We start from the raw sequence: 20,422 nt of genomic DNA, 5'->3' as shown, positions 1-20,422 counted from the left end.
CCCTGTCTGGTCCCAGATCTCAGTGGAAATGCTTCCAACTTTTCCCCATTCAATAGGATGTTGGCTGTGGGTTTTTCATAGATTGCTTTGATTGTATTGAGGAATGTTCCTTCCAAACCCAGTTTGCTTAGAGTTTTCATCATGAACGGGTGTTGTATTTTATCAAATGCTTTCTCGGCATCTATTGAGATAATCATATGGTTTTTCTTCTGCAGTCTGTTAATGTGGTGTATCACATTGATTGTCTTGCGCACATTAAACCATCCCTGCATACCAGGGATAAATCCCACTTGGTCTGGGTGGATGATCTTTCTGATGTGTTGTTGCATTCTATTGGCGAGAATTTTATTGAGGATTTTTGCATCTATGTTCATCAGGGATATTGGTCTGTAATTCTCTTTCAGTGCTGCATCTTTTTCCGGCTTAGGAATTAAGGTGATGCTGGCTTCATAGAAAGAATTTGGGAGGATTCCCTCTTCTTCGATTGTTCTGAATAGTTTGAGAAGAATTGGAGTTAGTTCTTCTTTAAATGTCTGGTAGAATTCAGCAGTGAATCCATCTGGTCCTGGGCTTTTCTTTGTTGGCAGGGCCTTTATTACTGTTTCAATTTCTGTCTCAGTTATGGGTCTGTTTAGGTTTTCTATGTCTTCCTGGTTCAATTTAGGTAGGTTGCATGTGTCCAGGAATCTATCCATTTCTGATAGGTTTCCCTGTTTGCTGGCATACAAGTCCTTGTAGTAATTTCTGATGATTCTTTTTATTTCTGTGGTGTCTGTTGTTACGTTTCCTTTTTCATCTCTGATTTTATTGATTTGGGTCTTTTCTCTTCTTTTTTTAGTTAGTTGGGCCAATGGGGTGTCAATTTTGTTTATTTTTTCAAAAAACCAGCTCCTCGTTTGGCTGATTTTTTGTAATGTTTTTCTTGATTCAATCCTGTTGATTTCTTCTCTGATTTTAATTATTTCTCTTCTCCTACTAGATTTGGGTCTGGTTTGCTGTAGGTTTTCTAGATCCTTGAGGTGAATTGAAAGCTCATCTATTTGGTGCCTTTCCAATTTCTTGATGTAGGCACCTATTGATATAAACTTTCCTCTTAACACTGCTTTTGCTGCATCCCATAAGTTTTGGTATGTTGTGCTGTTATCCTCATTTACTTCCAGAAAGTTTTTGATTTATCTTTTGATTTCTTCTGTGACCCATTGTTCATTCAGGAGCATGTTGTTCAATCTCCATGTGTTTGCATATGCTCTAGGGATTCCTGAGTTGCTAATTTCCAACTTCATTCCTTTATGGTCTGAGAAGCTGCATGGTATGATTCTAATTCTTTTGAATTTGCTGAGACTTGCTTTATGGCCTAGTATGTGGTCAATCCTAGAGAAGGTTCCATGTACTGCTGAGAAGAATGTAAAATCTTTAGCTGTAGGATTGAAAGTTCTGTATAAATCTGTTAGATCCATTTGGGCTATAGTGTCGTTTAAATCTACTGTATCCTTGTTGATCTTCTGTCCTATTGATCTGTCTATTTCTGAGAGTGGAGTATTGAAGTCCCCCAGTACTATTGTATTGGGGTCTAAGTCTCCCTTTAAGTCCGTTAACAAATCTTTTAGATAAACCGGTGCCCTGTAGTTAGGTGCATATACATTGATAATTGTTATATCTTCCTGTTGAATTGATCCCTTAATCATTATGTAGTGTCCCTCTTTGTCTCTCTTAACGGTTTTTGTGGTAAAGTTTATGTTGTCTGAAATTAAGATGGCTACGCCTGCTCTTTTTTCATTTCTGTTGGCATGGTATATCTTTTTCCAGCCTTTCATTTTCAGTCTGTATGGATCTTTGTTGGAAAGATGAGTTTCTTGTAAGCAGCAAATAGATGGGTTTTGTTCCTTAACCCAATCAGCCAATCGGTGTCTTTTAACTGGACAGTTCAGGCCATTCACGTTCAATGTGACTAATGAAAAGTGGTAACTTTGCCCTGCCATTTGCCAAAGATAAGTTCTAATATATGCTTTGAATTCCCTGTGATCTTTTGCTGTGAGCTTTCCTTCCTTGGTTTCCTTCCTTTACCTTCTTTCATATTGATGACCATGTTTCTTTGTTTCTGTGTGTAACACATCTTTAAGCATCTTTTGCAGGGCTGGACGAGTGGCAACAAATTCTTTCAATTTCTGTTTGCAATGAAAAGTCTTTATTTCACCTTCATTCACAAATGATAGCTTTGCAGGATATAATATTCTGGGCTGGCAGTTTTTCTCTCTTAGTACCTGGGCTATATCTCGCCATTCCCTCCTGGCTTGTAGAGTTTCTGATGAGAAGTCAGCTGTGAGTCTGATTGGAGATCCTCTGAGAGTAATCTGACGTTTCTCTCTTGCACATTTTAGGATCTTTTCTTTATGTTTCACTGTGGAGAGTTTTATTACAACGTGTCGTGGTGAGGGTCTCTTTTGGTCGTGTTTATTAGGGGTTCTGTGAGCTTCCTGTACTAGGATGTCTCTGTCCTTCTCCAAACCTGGGAAATTTTCTGCTAATATCTCACTAAAAAGGCCTTCTAATCCTTTCTCCCTCTCCATGCCTTCAGGAACTCCTAGAACCCGAATGTTGGTTTTTTTAATAGTATCCTGAAGATTCCTGACAATATGTTTTAGATTCCTAATTTCCTCCTCTTTTTTTTGGTCTGACTGTATCCTTTCCTGTTCTCTGTCTTCTAAGTCTGATATTCTCTCTTCTGCTTCACCCATTCTGTTTGTAAGGCTCTCTATTGTGTTTTTCATTTGATCTATTGAATTCTTCACTTCAGTCACTATCCCAGTTTCCTGTTGTACTAGTTGTTTTGTTTCATTTTGATTCTTCCTTAATATTTCATTTTCACGAGAGAGATTTTCTAGCTTGTCCATTAAGGATTTCTGTAGTTCAAGAATTTGTTTTTGAGAACTTCTTAATGTTCTTATCAATTTTTTGAGATCTGCTTCTTGCATTTCTTCTATATCATCATCCTCATAATCTTGAATTGGGGTGTCTTTTTCATTTGAGGGCTTCATGGTGACTTCCTTGTTTTTATTACCTTGGTTTTTGCGTTTGTTATTTGGCATATTGGAGATATTTGGTTTCTTCACTGTGGTGCTTTTTCTTGTTATACTATGACTCTAGATTAAGTGGACTATCTGTTTTTGATGGAGCCTTAGGGCTTGAGATGGGTGTGGCCTGAGAGCTCTGTTTGGTGTGCCAAAGGTGACACTCCCAGGTTAGGCGTGGTAAACCTCTCTCTCTCTCTCTCTTTCTTTTTTTTTTTTTTTTTTTTGATTCAAAAGGGAAGTTATTCTGCACAGCTGAACGAAGTTGGAGGTAATTAGCAGGCAAATGATATACCCACAGGAGCCAGAGATCAGAAGCTCTTTCCCAAGGACCACACAGGGAATCTGTTTGGCCCTTAGAGTGGGCTCAAATTCTCCTTCAGTCTCCCACTGGGTTGCCAAAGTTACGGAATTGTAGCGTCTCTGGAGAGTGCTCACGTGAATTCCGTGAGTTCTCTCCCCCACCGTCTCTTTTTTCACAGTCTCAGTTCAGTAGCACCACAAATTTACTAGGTCCTAATCTCCTGTTAATTTGCCCCGCCCAGAGTCAGGTTTTTCTGCTAGGCTCAGGGCCGGTGCAGACCTGAGGTCGCTCTGCTTATGACGTATGTCCAAGATGGCGCCTGCTCTTTGTCTTGCTCGCCCTTGAGAGGTGAGCGGAGAGAGAGAAACCCGTGTCCGTACCAGTTACCTCTCTCTCTTCCAGTTAGCCTGGTGAAGTTCCCCCCCTCCCCGGGGGTCGTTCCCTCTAGTCTCCTCTCTCCGCTTGCCTGCTGGTGTCTCGGGCTCACCTCGCGTTCCAGCGGCTCGGTCCCGCGGCTCGGCTTGCGCAGCTCGGTCCTGCAGCTCAGCTGCCGCGGCTCGGTCCCGCGGCTCGGCTTCTGCGCGGTGGGCGACCTTGTTCTCCTAGTAGGTCCTCCGATTCACGACCACTCAATCCAGAAGGGTTTCCTCTGCAATATTTTCCTGGTTCTTTTTTCTGAGGCTACCGTAACTCCCCTTTTATTAAACTAAATTTTCCCGGACTATCGGTGTGCACCCTCACTATTCCGCCATCTTGGCTCCGCCATGTACTTTTATGTTGTTATAAATTATTAAAGTATTACATAAATTATATAATGACAAATAGCTGCTTTAAATGATTTTATATTTTCATATCATATCCTTAAAATATAATTATATATTCACACAAATATTTTACAAAGGGCATGTTTTTATTTAGTCAGAACAAATCTTTATAAAAATGTCAGGCTGTGATACAGTAACAGTGGTCAGCAGCATTCCTTTCACCAACGTGAATACAGCGCCTTCTGTGCACTGGGCAAGAGCTGCACACTGGGCAGGCAAAGCTAACAAGAAGGCTTCCTGCTCCCCAGGCCCAGCCCGAAAGGCTGTCAGAGCAAAGGGTCACCTTACAGAGGATGGAGAAGCAAAGCAATGCACAGAGTGACATTGAGGCTGTGCCTTAAACAATAAAGAGGAGTTTGTGGGACGAGACAGAGAGTCTGGGAATATTGATAGGCAAGGGCATCAAGATCAGAAACATGAGAAGAAACAGAAAGATCATGGCTACTGTGGATGGTTGTGCAGATCTGTACTGCATAAGGCTACCTGCTAAAGGAGTGGGGGAAGATATGCACCCCAGGCTTTGTTTGCCAGGTCACAAACCCCAACTGCATCTTCCCATAGGAAGGGCATCCTGTTACCCCCATTTTTCTTTTTAGTGGACACTTAATAATTACACATATTTGTGAGGTATAATGTGGTATTTCAATACACATGTGTTAATTAGCACATCCATCATCATTTCTTGGGAGTATTCAAAATTCTATTCACTACTTTGAAATACTCAAGTAATGGTAGTTAACCATAGTGGAACTGTGCTATAGAACACTAAAAATTATGCTTCCTATCCGGCTGCACCACATGTATCCATGACTATGCTCTCTCTGTCCCCTTCTCCACCATAGCATTCCCAGGCTCAGTAGTGTATTATAAAATACCAAACCAGGCAATAGTGAAAACCACATTGTAGAGCTGGCTCACCCCTGACTGGGTAAAATGACCCCCCCTGGAGTGTCCCAAACACTGTGCTCCTCTGTGTTGGCACTTAGCAGACTACTTCTATGACTGCTGAGTCATTGTCCTCCCTACAGACAGATGTCCTGTCCTCTTAGCTCATCATTTGTACTGTATGCCTAGCACAGTGTCTTGCATATTGTAGACGTTCTATCAAGGTTTATTCAATGAATGAATGATTACATATGCACAGAATGGAGACTGGAGGAACAGATTAAGAAACTTGTTTCCAGATATTTAAACTTTTTACTTCTTAGTTTTTTCATATGTTCCAAATATCCCACTCCAATTCTGTAGTCAAAAGAGGACAATACACTAAACTTAGATACCGTGACTCAGCAGCTTGCCATGAACTGTTTGGAGCCTGGTTTTCAATAGGAGACACATGCTTGCCTCCACCATGCTTTCTCCAACCCATGACCAACTGCCAGGTTTGGAGATTAATTTGGGTGTTGAGTGTCCTCCAAAGACTCCTGTGATAGAGACTTGGTCTCCAGGGAGAAGCTATTGAAAGGTGATGGAAACTTCAGGAATTGGGGTCCGGATAGAGGTCTTTGATCATGGGGGTGTGTACTCAGAGGCAGTTCTGAGACAGTTGTTATAAAAGCCCCAGTTTGGATCTGGTCTCTCTGCTTCCGGGTTCACTATGTGATCTTCCAAACACTCTAGCCCTTGCCAGCTGCCACCCTCACAGGGGCCAAGCCAATGAGGTGGCTCAGTCTGAGGCTTAAACCTCCAGAATTGTAAGAGCCTTTCTTTGTGAGTTACCTCTGATATCTCATTGCCATGACATAAAGCTGACTAACACACACAAATCAGAACTCAAATGTCACACAGGGTAAAGGTGATTGTTCTCAATTCCAAACAATATATAGAAGGGGTCGATTATATTCTAAATTATCATATATTTAAATATGGATAGCTTATTCAAAATTGTCTATATACTGATTTCCAAAAAAAAAAAAAAACTGATAAGGAAGATCACTGACATAATTTTGTTTTTATGATGACCTTTTAACAATATTTATTCTCCCAATATAACAGGTCATTTTACTCAAATCATGTATTGGAACAGGTATTTGTATGACAGCTGAGGTTTATACTTTACTTACCTTTAAAATGAAAACTACTTATTTTTTCCTGGATAAGCAAAAAAAAAATCCCTAAAATTCCTCTAGATGTTCTTAGCCATTAAGACAATTCACAGTGGAAAATACAAAGCCAGGCAGCCTTCAGGCTGTCCTCAAGTTCTCTCACTCTATGACTCTAACCTCAAACTATCCCATGCCCTAAGGCACACATTTCTCAGCCTCCTCTTCACTTGGTTTTGTAGAAGCCCAAGCCTAGACACACATATTCTAAATAACCAAAATCATTCTCCTGAATCCACCCTTTCGGGGCTCCCTCCTACTTAGTGCTGGTCCGTGGCTCCCTAGTGAACAGCCCTCTGTCTCACACATACACCCCACAGTTGCAGCCTGCACCATGTTCTTGTCAAGCAAAAATCCCCCAAGTCAACTTTCGCCTTACCCCAATCAAACTTGATCTGCCCTCTTCTGTTCTTGGTGAAAATTGATGTGATGTAGGATGTTGTGGTGGTCTGTAGGTTCCTGCTGGTAGATGGCAGTTTGTTTGTTTAACACCAGGGTGAAGTAAATCTGCCCCAAGGTCTTGATTCCAGTCAGTGAACTTCCTAAGTGCTGTCATATTTTTCATCCTACCTGTTATCCCAACTGTCTTCCACTAACCACTACCCACCAGCTCCATCCGTGCCAAGGCAGCAGTGTGGAGGAGACAGAAAGTGCTAAGAACTCAAGGAGTAGTCCCTCTGCTTTCCAGCAGTCCCTCTGCTTTCTGTCCCTGTGCCTTCTCCCTGGCAGGGCCATGGTGGCATTTCCCAGCAGAAGAAAGAAGCACACAGTGCAACAGAAGTCACCGTGCAAGAGAAGCGAATGAGAGGTGCAAGAGTACACTGGTGCATCCAATCCCAGGCTCATCAGATGAAGCCCCGCCATCCTTGCCAGTACCCTGACAATTCTGTGCAAATATTTTCCTGTTGGATTAAAAATCACTCCTGTTACTCAACAGTCACCCTTCATTTCATCTGAACAGAGGCTTTTTTCTATTCAGGAGGGACAATTAGGGTGGTGATTTCAGGTGCCTGGCAGGCTATGGAATGTTTATGTGTGTGTGATATTTTGCCAGTGGCTAGGCCTGACCTAATCCAGGATCCAGGAGCTTCACTTGGATCTCCTATCTTGGTGACAGGGGCCCAAGCACTTGGGACATCTTCTGCATTCCCAGATGCATTAATAGGAAGCTGGATCAGAAGTAGAACTGGCGCTCAGAGAGGAAGCTGGCATCCCAGTCAGCAGCTTAAGTCGGCTTGGCATAACACTGGTTCCATATATTACCATTTTAACATGCAATCAATGTAAAAATTACTGAGATATTTTATATTCATCTGTCATATTGTTTTTTTAAAGTTTTTTTAAACTGATTTCACTGAAAACAGAACAAGAAATGGTCTGAGCCAAAAGGGTGCTCTTACTGTCAAAAACATTTAACAGAAAAGAAACATGACTGTATTGTTAATGTTTTATAAGAGCTGCACAAAACCCACTGTTACTGCATTAATCAGTTTTTTTTAAAATCCATGTGCATTTTATACCCACGGTCTGTGTTTGGACTAGCCACATTTCAGTGCTCAAGAGTCACATGTGGTCTAGTGGCTACCACATGGGACAGTTAATCGTAGAAGCAGCACGGCATGGCTTTGTAGGTCATCCAGCCTGACTCATTAATATCAGAACTAATGGAAATGCAGAAAGGTTGAGTACATTTCCTTAAGTTATAGCCTAAGTAGTGGACAAAATGGGATTAGAATGCAAGGGCCTTCACTGTATCTCCTGCCTTTATTCACACAGCTGATTAGCTGCAAAGCTGAACTAGAAGTGGGACTCTACTGCTCTAGTTCCTTTCTATAGGCACTGCCCCCTATCTGTCTTGCCTTTCTCATAATTAATCTAGAAAGTCACTGGAAATATTGGCTTCAAACCAAGAACAGAGTCGTGCTGAGTTCCTTCATATCTTCCCACAGAGATAATATTTTATACTTGTCCCCAGAAACCTGTGGTTTCAACAAGCCACTATGAAGAATCTGATTCCTTTAGCAATGGTTTTTAGTCAATGTCCATCACAGTCCCACAGGAAGCTTCTACAAAATTCAAACAACGGTTCCCTACCCCAGAACGCTGGTTTGTTTATAAGTGTATTCAAGTAGATTACTAGTTTTAAAAATGGTTCCCAACATTCTAAGGCGTAACCCAACTCACAAGACCTCACGCTGTCAGAGCCACTGAGTCCCCTGATGGCAGGCAGCGGGAACACAAGTCAGGAGCTTGACAAGTCAGCAGGAGGCTGTCTTAAGCCCCACAGGAAAGGATGCCCTGAGCACTTCCCAGGGCGGGGCTACCTGGCTTCCTTTTCCTCTGAGCTCTATATCTGCTCCCAAGGACACCTTTAGCTTCATTTCCTGCTCTTGCAGCCTCACCTGTGGTACTGCCAGAGCCAGCGGAGCAGGCAGGAATGCAGTGCGCAGGACTCTTGCTGGTGGCCTTGGCTACCTGTGTGGCTCTTCAACCCTCAGAAGGTGAGTGGGGCACTGGCCATCAGGCCTCCAGTGGCTGGGAGGACTCCCAAATCAGTCTTGAAGGAGTGGGTTGGGGCAGAGCTCTTTATGTCTTCAGACAGGTATTTTCAATGATTTCTGATTACCTACAAGACAATGGCATACATTTAAATTCTAGATCTCTGAGGAATTTCAGGAATGCACCTCCTTGCAACAGATAATTTGCCAAATGGAAAATGAAGTCTTTCTACATAAGTGCAACTTGGAGTGGCATTTCCTTTTAGATGACAGAATACATAACCGTATGTAGGCATAATGCCTGTTATTCATATGTGTCCCCTTCCCACAACCTGCTAAATGTCTGAACACAAGTGTGTGCCCTCCTGGGGGAAAAGAGACTGGACCAAGGGGTACTGGCTAAGTAAACTGCAATTTCCCAAGCAAAGTCAGTCCCGTGGATGCCTACCTGAAGTTTCAGTTCAATCTTTAAAAGAGGAAACAGGATGAAAGAATTAAACCATGCAAATTAGATCTGAGAGAATTTAAATCGTGAGTTTCTAGCATGCAACTGGGAGACTGTAACTGAATCTGCACTGCACAGACTCTGCTCTACAGCAGCACTCACTACTGCATTAGGGAAACCCTAACTGGAGGTGCTCAACAATACTGGGCTGATGCCATCTTTTCTTGTGTTCTACCTGGAATAGATCTCTAAGTGCAGAGGCAGAATATAAATTTCATTTGGTCTGCTTTTTAAGAAACTGAACTATCATTTAAAAATGAGATTTCACATGCACACACTCATATGGACTTATACAAATTGGACATTAAAACTTCTTTCAAAAAAGCTAATCTGAAAACCATGGTTCCATATATACTAGCAGCACATCAGTCCTCTTTCTCTGAAGTTTGCTGTCTTGTATTAATTGCTTGGTCCCTGTGGCCCTGGATGCCACCATGGCCTCCTGTACAGGGCACCCAGGGCCTCTAGTTCCCCACAGTATACCGGTGTCATCTGCCACTTGGCATTCTCTCAGAGAAGAAGTGCCTGGCTGTTTTCCACTGTACGCTCATACTAAAGTTCTACTGTGCCCTGCAGGCGAAAGTTGGGAGATTTTGCTTCATCGGGTCCCACATTGTCTTCCTGATGACAATCTATAGGAGGGGTAATGGGAAATTTCCTCTCTGCCTTTTGAAGATTCACTGGAATGAACTAACAGGACAGAGTAAATAGAACAAAGTACACACAAATTTATTAACGTGCAAAAGGGCACACAGCAACATCTCGGGAGTATAATTATCCAGCAATCCAATGTAGTTTAGAAGCTCCCATACCCTTTTTCTACAGCAGAGAGAATGGAGAACACAGAAAACTCTGAGTGATTGTAAATGGCTTTTAGGAGAATGAACAAAAAGGACAGAAATTATAGACACAATTAACTTTCAGTATGATTCTTTGGAATTTGAATGGGCCTGAGGGGCAGACCTTATCTTGCAGTGGGCATCTATTCAGCTGCAGTTACATTCTTTACTCTTCTTCCCCACACCCCCAAGACAGATGATGAGATTTGATGATGGAGATGCAAGGCAATTGTGTTCCTCTTTTTTTGTTTGTTTGTTTATTTATTTATTTGAAAGGCAGAGATACACAGAGAGGAAGATACAAGAGAGATCTTCCATCCTCTGATTCACTCCGTAAATTTGCACTATCCTGCCCTTTTTTTCTATCACAATCTACACAACTTATATTTCCTTCACCAAACTTATTATAGAAACCCGCTTAGGTCTGGGGCCAGTGAACACATTTCCAGCTGCTCTCTAAGCTTGCAGCTAAGTTGTGGAAACCTGTCCTGGGAACTAGCCCTTTTCTGATTAGCAGCTCTAAAAGCTCAACAAACGGTTTTATTTTAGAGATTCCTCAGTTTCAAGACTTTCTGGTTTTGTTTTGTTTTGTTTTGTTTTGTTTTGTTTTGTTTTGTTTTGTTTTTTGACAGGCAGAGTTAGACAGTGAGAGAGAGAGGGAGAGACAGAGAGAAAGGTCTTCTTTCCATTGGTTCACCCACCAAATGGCCGCTATGGCTGGTGCGCTGCACCGATCCGAAGCCAGGAGCCAAGTGCTTTCTCCTGGTCTCCCAAGCGGGTGCAGGGCTCAAGCATTTGGGCCATCTTCCACTGCACTCCCTGGCCACAGCAGAAAGCTGGACTGGAAGAAGAGCAACCGGGACAGAAACGGCGCCCCAACTGGGACTAGAACCCGGCGTGCTGGCGCCGCAGATGGAGGATTAGCCTAGTAAGCCGCGGCGCTGGCCAAGACTTTTGGTTTAACATCTATAATGTACGTATGAAAAATGTTTGCTATGTAACACAAAAAGAATTTTTCTCAAATTTGAGTAATGTATTGACCTATTCAAAATGACAATGTTAACTTAAAAAATTAAAGGCTGAGAGACAGAAAGAGAAGGATACACAAAAACAGAGAATGTAACAGAGAGATCAATCTTCTATCTGCTGGTTCACTCCCCAAATACCTGCAACAGCCAAGGCTGGGCCAGGCGAAAGCCAGGAACCAAGAACTCCATCCTGATCTCCCAAGTGGGTGCAGTGGCTTAAGGACTTGGGCCATCCTCCACTGCCTTCTCAGACACATTAGCAGGGAGCTGGATTGGAAGTAGAGCTGCAGGACTTGTGAGATATTGTCACAGGAATTGTCCCTAGAAGAAACACATCTCCTTGTGTTAGACATTGTAGATATTTCTGCAAAGAAGTTTTCTTGATCTGACCCAGCCTAATTTTTCAGAAGAAAATATTTAAAAAGGAACACAGGAAACTTACAAGTCAGGAGAAGGATAGGATAAAAAGCAAGGAAAAAGAACGAATTTTTAAAATCCAAATTAAGGAGAACGGAAAAAGTAAAACTAACAAATACTAACCAAAATGTTAGTGCAGCAACGTTAATACAAGCAAAATGTGCTATAGGCAAAAAGCCACAAGAACAGATAAATTTTACCAAAGGAATTTTATTTTTTACAGATTATTTATTTGAAAAGCAGAGTTACAGAGAGACAAAGGGATATAAAGATCTTCCATCCACTGGTTCACTCCCCATTGGCTGCAACAGCAGGGAATGAGCCAATCTGAAGCCAGGAGCCAGGAGCTTCCTCCAGGCCCCCCACACAGGTGCAGAAGCCCAAGGACTTGGGCCATCTTCTATCACTTTCCCAGGCCATAGCCGTGAGCTGGATCAAAAGTGGAGCAGCCGGGTCTGGAACCAGCGCCTATATGGGATTCTGATGCTTCAGGCCAGGGTGTTAACTCCCTGCGCTACAGCGCTGGCCCCAGATTTATTGGATTTCAAGTCCCACCTGCAGTTGCCTTCACAGGGCTGGAGCAAATGATTTTGTGGTCTGGACATTCCCCACCACTACTAGCATGTGCTGTGCTGCTAAGCTATGATGTTAGGGAGGTTAGGTATATTAAATGCATTTTCAATTCATGGTAAGTTCAACTTACCATGGGTTATTGGGACATAACTCCATGGTAGATCAAGGAACATCTGTATAACAAGTGATACATTACAAAAAGGGACAGTATCAGAAGACAAAATCTGACACAATGCCAACAGCTGTGCTAGACTCTAGCTGGCCTGCTCAAAAATTGATCTGTCAGTCAAAAACCTTAAGAGTTAGGTGCACAAGCAATTTTTCCTACAGCTCTAGGCAGAGCAACCACGGTAGGCCAGATCTGGTGCTGGGCACCCCCTGGCTGGGTGACAGGGGCGCGTCTCCTCCGGGTGATGGTGGCGAAGGGAGCTCGAACCACTGTGGCCATGTGGGCAGCCAGGATTTCATAAACTGGACCAGGGACTCCACCCAACCAGCCATGTAATCCCTGTGATACTGGGAACACCTCCTGCCCGTCCTCTCCCATGCTGCAAGCTGGGCTGAAGCAAAAGGAACAGAGATGGGACTTGAACTTAGGCACTTGGACATGGGATGTGGGAGTCCCAAGTGGCATCTTAACTGCTAGACCAAATGCCTGCCCCTAAGTTCACCATTTAAAAGTACAAAGTTCAGGTATGTTCAATAAATTTACAGAATTGCTCAACCATCACAACTAACTAACCACAACACATTTCCATCAAACCAAAAAATGATCCCATACCGATGAGCCATCACTCCCCACTCTCTCTAATGCTCTTCCTTCTTTTTTTTTTTTTTTTAAGATTTATTTATTTATTTAAAAGGCAGAGTTACAGAGAGAAAGAGCGACACACACACACACACACACACACAGAGCTGCAACTGCCAGGGCTAGGCCAGGCAGAACCCATGAGCCTGAAGTCCATCCTAGTTACCTTCATGAGTGGCAGAGACTGAAGCACTTGGGCCATCCTCTGTTGCCTTCCCAGAGAAATTAACAGTAAGCTGGACCAGAAGCAGAGCAGCCGGGACTTGAATTGGCATTGGGATTTGATACTGGTGTCAAAAGCAGCAGCTTAACTGTCTGTGCCACAATGCTAGCCTCTCTTGAGATATTTCCTGATTTCCCTTTTGATTTCTTCTTTGATTCAGTGATTGTTCAAGGGTGTATTGTCAGGGAGGGCGCTGTGGTGCAGCGGGTAAAGCCACCGCCTGCAGTGCCGCCTGGTGCCAGTTCAAGTCCTGGCTGCTCCACTTCCAATCCAGCTGTTATAGCCTGGGAAGGCAGTAGAAGATGGCCCCAGTCCTTGGGCCTCTGCACCCACATGGGAGACCTGGAAGAAGCTCCTGGCTCCTGGATTTGGACTGGCCTGGCTCCAGCCATTCCAGCCATTTGGGGAGTGAATCAGCAGATGTAAGACTTCTCTCCCTTTCTCTGCCTCTGCCTCTCTGTAACTCTGCCTCTCAAATAAATAAATATTTTTTTAAAAAGAGTGAATTGTTTAATTCCCATGTATTTGTGAGTGTTCTCATTTTCCTTTTGTTACATATTCATAGTTTCATTCCATTGTGGTCAGAAAAGAAACTTGGAATCATTTTAATCTTCTTAATTTTCTAAAAACTTTTGGTGATGTAGCATGTGATCTGTCTTGGACAATGCTCTCTGTGCAGCTGAGAAGAATGTATATTCTGATACTCTTGATGGAGTGTTTTGTACAAATCTGTTACCTGTTTGGTTTATAGTGTAGTTCATCTACGCTGCTTCTTTACTGATGTTATGTCCCAGTGATCTCTGTCCATTATAGGAAGAGGAGTATTGAAGTCATCTGCTTCTATTGTTGTATCTATTTTCTGTCACTATAAGAAAATAACTGAGAGTAGGTATTTTGTAAAGAAAAGAGGTTTAGAGGACTAAACTGTGGCTCAGTGCATAAGCAGCGCTGGCATCCCTTATGGTCACCAGTTCAAGTCCTGCTGCTCCTCTTCCAGTCCAGCTCCCTGCTAATGCACCTGGGGAAGCAGCAGAGGAAGACCCAAGTCCCTGGGCCCTTGCATCCACACGGGAGACCTGCAAGAAGCTACTCACTTTAGCATGGCCCAGCCCTGGCCATGGCAGTCATCTGGGGAGTGAACCAGCAGATGGAAGATCTCTCTCTGTCTCTTCCTCTCTTTCTAATTCTACCTTTCAAACAAATAAAATAAATCTTAAAAAAAAAAACCATGAGGTTTATTTATAAAGCTCACAATTCAGGAGGCTCAAAGGAACAGTTCTGGCTTCTTTTCAGCTCTGGTGAGGGCCTCATGGTAGAGGTCATCGTAATGTCAGCAGCAAGAGCAAGAGGCAGGGAAGAGATCACATGGTAGACAGGAAGCCAGAGGGGGATTCCGGGATCAGGCTTGCTCTCTCCTAACAATCCTCTCATTAGTCCTACCAGCGTCCAATGGTACAATTGCCTTGTATAGACTCTACCTTCACTTTTAAAAATAAGATTTATTTCTTTAAAAGGCGAATAACACAGAGAGAGGGAGACACACATCTTCCATACACTGGTTCACTCTCCAAATGCCCACAACAGCCAGGGAAAGGCCAGGCCAAAATTAGGAGCCAGAAGCTCCATCAGTGTGTCCCATGTGGGTGGCAGGAAACCAAGACCTTGGGACATAATCCCCTGCCTCCCAGGTGCACTAGCAGGAAGCTGAATTGGAAGCACAGAGGAGCCAGGACTCACAGCAGGCACTATGATAGGGGGTGTGGGCATCTCAAGCAGCAACTTAACCTGCTGTAACACAAGACTGCCCCAAGGCACCACATCCAACATCACCACACTAAGCACTAAGTCCCTAACACCTGAGCCCTTGGGGCACCCGCTCAAACCATACTGGGACCATAGCAATTGTACAGCTGCTTGCTTCTCCCTGCAGATCTGTTGGTATTGGATCTTTATATGTCTAGCTACTCTGTGTTGGCTGCATGTATGATTACAGTTGTTACATCTTCCTGCTGAATTGGCCCTTTTATCAGTATGTGATGACCTTTTCTGTTTGTGGTGACTGGGTCTTAGTTTTGTAGACATTTAGTCTCTAAGGTTTGCTAAGGGAATGGTCGTGCACCTGTCCTTATGGCTGTGTGAGTGTGCTAGAAGGACAGAACTCCAGAAGACAATTATACTGGGCCTAAACATGTGGCTCCAGATGTGTCTCCTCTATTGTAACCCCTGAGGATAGAGGCCTCTTGATTTATTTATTTTTTTTGTTTCCCTAGTGATAAGCATTGTGTCCAAAATATTTTAATTGCTCAGTAAATGGTTTTTGAGTAACTGAATTAAGGAATGTCAACAGAAAGTTTGGATCCCTAGAGAATGAGTCGCATAGTCATTTTAAATTTCATAGAAAGCTCCTTTTCTTCAAGGTGATGAGGCTGTGAGTAGGCCTGGTCTTTCTTTGTGGGCCAGGTGTGGATACAGGGATCTCCCCCTCCCCACACACAGGACAGGAACCTCTGTTGCTTACAGCAGCTGCTATGGGGGGCTCTGTTTCTGTTAGCCTCTTCTTCTTCTTCTTCTTCCTCTTCCTCTTCTTCTTTTTAATGTTTTGACAGGCAGAGTGGACAGTGAGAGAGAGACAGAGAGAAAGGTCTTCCTTTGCCGTTGGTTCACCCTCCAATGGCCGCCACAGCCAGCGCGCTGCGGCTGGCGCACAGCACTGATCCGATGGCAGGAGCCAGGTGCTTCTCCTGGTCTCCTATGCAGATGCAGGGCCCAAGCACTTGGGCCATCCTCCACTGCCTTCCCGGGCCACAGCAGAGAGCTGGCCTGGAAGAGGGGCAACTGGGACAGAATCCGGTGCCCCTACCGGGACTAGAACTTGGTGTGCCGGCGCCGCAGGCAGAGGATTAGCCTAGTGAGCCACAGCGCTGGCAGGGACTGCCCTCTGTTATTGGGAGGCTGCCCCCTGAACCCACGGCTGGTGTTCTTCTGAACTCTTTCTACTCACTATTCCTCTGGTGAAATAAGCAGCACAGGAGAATGTCCCGCACAGGGCCTGCAGGGATTCGCAGACCCGCATTTTAATGTGGGCACTGTGTTTCCTTCCACTGTGTGCTGCTCTCTCTCCTTGCTTCTGGGTAACAAGAGCCCCCCCACCCCACCCCGACCTCCTAACCTGCTTGTCCCCCTTTTAATCCATCTTGCTTATCACTGTGAGGTGGATTTTTCTAAAACCCTTCTTTCTCCAACATTTAGTTTGAAAGCTGACATTCAAGGCCTCGGTGGTCTGACCTCAGGATTTGTAAAACTGTGTCTCCTATCACTCCCCTTCCTCGTTACTCACTTTAGACAACGTGCTCCATCTTTCTTCAGATTCTAAATGCACCTCAGGCTTTCCTGTCTCTGAACCCTCTCTGAACCATGCACTTCCCTTAGTCTGGACAAGTCTTTCTTCACTTCCCTCCACCCTACACATCCTGCCAGGCTCAGCCAAGTCCTTCCCTGCTGGGAAACTCTGAAGTGGGCTCCCAGGACCCCTGGAGTCACTGCTTTCATCTTTGCCAAGTCAGCCTGAAACCCCTCGAGGGGTGGCACTGTGGCATAGTGGAAGAAGCCACCGCCTGCATTTCTGGCATCCCATATGGGAGCTGGCTCAAGACCCAGCTGCTCCACTTCCGATCCAGCTCTCTGCTATGGCCTGGGAAGGCAGTAGAAGATGGCCAAAGTCCTTGGAACCCTGCACACACGTGGGCGACTGGGAGGAAGCTCCTAGCTCCTGGCTTCAGATCAGCGCAGCTCTGGCTGTTGTGGCCAATTGGGGAGTGAGCCAACCGATGGAAGACCTCTCTCTCTCTCTCTCTCTCTCTCTGCCTCTCCTTCTCGTTGTGTAACTCTTTCAAATAAATACAGAAAGAAAGAGAGAGAGAGAGAGAGAGAAAGAGAGAGAGAGAAAGAGTGAGAAAGAAAGAGAGAGAAAGAGAGAAAGAGAAACCGCAAAGCAGCATTATGCACAGCTTTTCCATCTCTGGTTTTGTGGTTTTGCCCAAATTCATTTTATCTCCCACAAATGCAGTTTGAGTTTCAGTATGTAAAGGCATGTTTTGCCCGGGTCTGTTTCATGAAGCCCTCAGTAAGGGCCACTTGCTAAAGTGAAGCACTAAAGATGAAAGCCGTGCCAGTTTTCTATAAATTCCGTTGTGTGGGTGCAGTCTGTTGAAATCTTTGCTTAGTGTATACTAAGTTGATCTTCTGTACATAAAGATAATTGAAAATGAATCTTGATGAAGAGTGGGATGGGAGAGGGAGTGGGAGATGGGATGGTTGCGGGTGGGAGGGAGGTTATGGGGGGAAAAGCCACAACAATGCAAAAGTTGTACTTTGTAAATTTATATTTATTAAATTAAAAAAAATTGACATTTCCTCTTTTTTTTCTTCTTTTAGCCATATTGCCCTTTTTCTCCAGCTGTTGCACTGAGGTTTCACCACACCTTTCCAGAAGGCTTCTGAAGATGGTTCATACATGTCACCTGCAGAGAGCTGATGGGGACTGTGACTTGGATGCTGTCGCGTGAGTGCTTTTTGGCAGGAATATCTGATTCCACACAGTGAACAACATGCAGATAATTTTCCAAACAAGAGAGGGAAGAGTCTGTTCGTTGGGCCCCTGGCTCCCTGGAGTAAATGCACAATCTCTGTTCAGGGATGTCCTGACCCCCACAGTAGCCCTCCAGCCCCTTCAACCAGCACCTTCCCCACAGTGCTGTGACTGGACTAATGCCCTCAGTCACCAGCAAATGCTCACGACCTTCCTAAACAAAACAAGGGAGAGTCTGAGTGGAAAAGCAAACTCCAAGCAGAAGGTGACTCTGTTCATGGTGTTCACTGTAACTCTTTCCAGACAAGTATATGGGTTGCTGTCATTCTTACTCTCTGGAGTGCGGTGACATCTGCACTTGTCACAAAGGTCACATGCAATCCAATCACAAATGCCCTGCTCTGATTTGATTCTGGGGGTTGGTTTGCGGTGAACTCCCTCCACTTCCCACCCCATCCCTAATGAGTTATGGAAACAGTTCTATAGGTGCTCTAAAACCTGAACTGCACGGGTATTTATCAAATGTGGATTCTGACAGCAATGCTGGGAGGAAGGCATCACATATGGAAGAGAGTTGTGCCCGAGTCCTAGGTCACTGGTGCCACATAACTAGAGACTAGCAGAAAAGGGATGCGAACCCAATCTCTTGGTTCTGAACCTACTCCAAGGTCATTCATTAGGGCTCTAGCTGTTCTGGGCATTTGGGGAGTGAATCAGCAGTGAAACACTCTGCTCCCTGTCTCTGTCTCTGTCTCTCTCCCTCTCCCTTTTTCATTCCCCTCCCCTTCTTTCTCCCTATCTTAAAAAAAAAAAAAAAAAAAAGAATTCAGCCTCTAAGAATACAGTGTCCAGGGGACCAGCGCTGTGTCGTAGCATATAAAGCCACTGCCTGAAGGGCCAGCATCCCATTTGGGTGCCAGTTCGAGTCCCAGGTGTTCCGCTTCCAATCCAGCTCTCTGCTATGGCCTGATAAAGCAGCAGAAGATGACCCAAGTTCTTGGCCCCTGCATCTTTGTGGGAGACCAGAAGAAGCTCCTGGCTCCTGGCTTCGGATCGGCGCAGCTCCGGCCATCTAGGGAGTGAACCTCTCTCTCTCTCTCTTTCTCTCTGCCTTTCAGATAAATAAATAAATCTTTAAAAAAATAAATAAATAAAAAAGAATACAGTATCCAAAGGTAGGAACTGCTTGTGTGTTATTAGGATTTTATTTATTTGTATTAGCTAATGGTGACACTTTTTTCTCCCCTTCTTAACAGCCTTTATTTCGGGCGCAGAAGATTCTGTGTTACCACAGAGAATCATATGCTTAAGGAATGGATGAAAGCACAAGCAGCCAAGAAAATTGGTCAACGCATAATTTGCCGCGAGAAGAAGTATAATAAGAGTTCATCAAGGGGCACGTCAGTGGAGGGTTCCATGACGGGCTGCCATAAGACTTCTTCCTAGACAGCTGATGCCAAGACCACAAAGACGATTCCTCTAGTGAAAGGCAGCACTCACCTTAATATGATCTTTTAAGAGGAGCTTGTAATTTCTTCAATTTTATTATTACCATTATTACCAGGTTTTCCAGGCCTACAGAGATGTACAAAGAATAGTACAATGAGCACCTGTCTGTATACCAGTCACAGATAATTTTACAACACATACACACACACAATTTTGCTAAGCCACGAAAAAAGTTGCAAACATGACACTTCATTCAATTTCCTCTTTAGTATTTTAATTTGGCATACTTTAAGAATAAAGGCGCTGGGGCAGAGCAGGTTAAAGCCCTGGCCTGCAGTGCTGGCATGCCATATGGGTGCCAGTTCAAGTCCCAGTTGCTCCACTTCTGATCCAGCTTTCTGCTATGGCCTGGGAAAGCAGTAGAAGATGATCCAAGTGCCTGGGCCCCTGCACCTACATGGGAGACCTGGAAGAAGCTCCTGGCTCTAGGTTCCTGGTTTCAGATCTGTCCAACTCCAGCTGTTGCAACCATTTGGAGAGTGAGCCAGTGGATGGACGACCTCTCTCTCCCTGTGTAACTCTGCCTTTCGAATACATAAATAAATCTTTAAAAAAAAAAAGAATAAAGACATTTTACTTTATAACATTATCACTTTATCATTTTCTCTTATAACATCATTTTCATACCTAAAAACTAATACTGTAATTACATATTATATATATATCACATTCAAATTTTCCTTTTTCCAGAATGTTTTGTACATTTTTTTTCAATCTGAGGATCAATCAAGGTCACACATTGCAACTAATTGTTATATTTCTTTAGTATCTTTTTAAAAATATTCATTTGACAGAGCAAAATAGAGAGAGTTCCCAACCTGTTTCATTCTTCAAATATCTGCAACAGCTAAGACTTAGCTGAGTTGAAGCCAGGAGCCAGAAACTCAATCCAGGTTTCCTGTGTGGGTGGCAACCATTCAAATATTTGAGCCCTCAACTGCTGCCTTCCAGAGTCCACATTAGCAGGAGCTGGAATTAGAAGCCAGAGGCAGGCATTGAACTCTTATGGGGTACGGGTGTCCTAACTGGTGGCTTAACCATAAGACCAATTGCCTGCTCCTATTATCTTTCAATCTAAGAAATGTCCTCTATTTGTTTTCTTTGTGCACATGGATGGACATCTTGGCCAGTGTTCA

The 20,422-nt window shown here is 43.9% G+C and overlaps 1 protein-coding gene and 1 long non-coding RNA gene across 2 annotated transcripts in view; one reads left to right on the top strand and one right to left on the bottom strand.

Annotated features, from left to right (window-relative positions):
- The first annotated feature begins 8,119 nt into the window (after positions 1–8,119).
- On the top strand, positions 8,120–19,853 carry LOC100303767 (C-C motif chemokine 28). The gene is made up of 3 exons (XM_002714016.5): positions 8,120–8,799; positions 17,624–17,750; positions 19,034–19,853. Exons 1-3 carry the CDS (start codon positions 8,736–8,738, stop codon positions 19,221–19,223), a joined length of 381 nt encoding a protein of 126 aa, XP_002714062.3. The 5' UTR covers positions 8,120–8,735; the 3' UTR covers positions 19,224–19,853.
- LOC138845191 (uncharacterized) overlaps positions 18,964–20,422 on the bottom strand; it is a 68,199-nt gene continuing 66,740 nt past the window's right edge. The window contains exon 5 of the long non-coding RNA XR_011382029.2: positions 18,964–19,352. This is a non-coding gene — a long non-coding RNA (uncharacterized LOC138845191). The remainder of the gene's footprint in view (positions 19,353–20,422) is intronic.

The sequence above is a fragment of the Oryctolagus cuniculus genome, chromosome 14, assembly GCF_051225735.1.
Source record: "Oryctolagus cuniculus isolate XC-2025 breed Fujian yellow rabbit chromosome 14, ASM5122573v1, whole genome shotgun sequence".
Taxonomy (NCBI): domain Eukaryota; kingdom Metazoa; phylum Chordata; class Mammalia; order Lagomorpha; family Leporidae; genus Oryctolagus; species Oryctolagus cuniculus.
The sequence above is the reverse complement of the archived record's forward strand: the minus strand, read 5'-3'. Positions and strand labels throughout refer to the sequence as shown.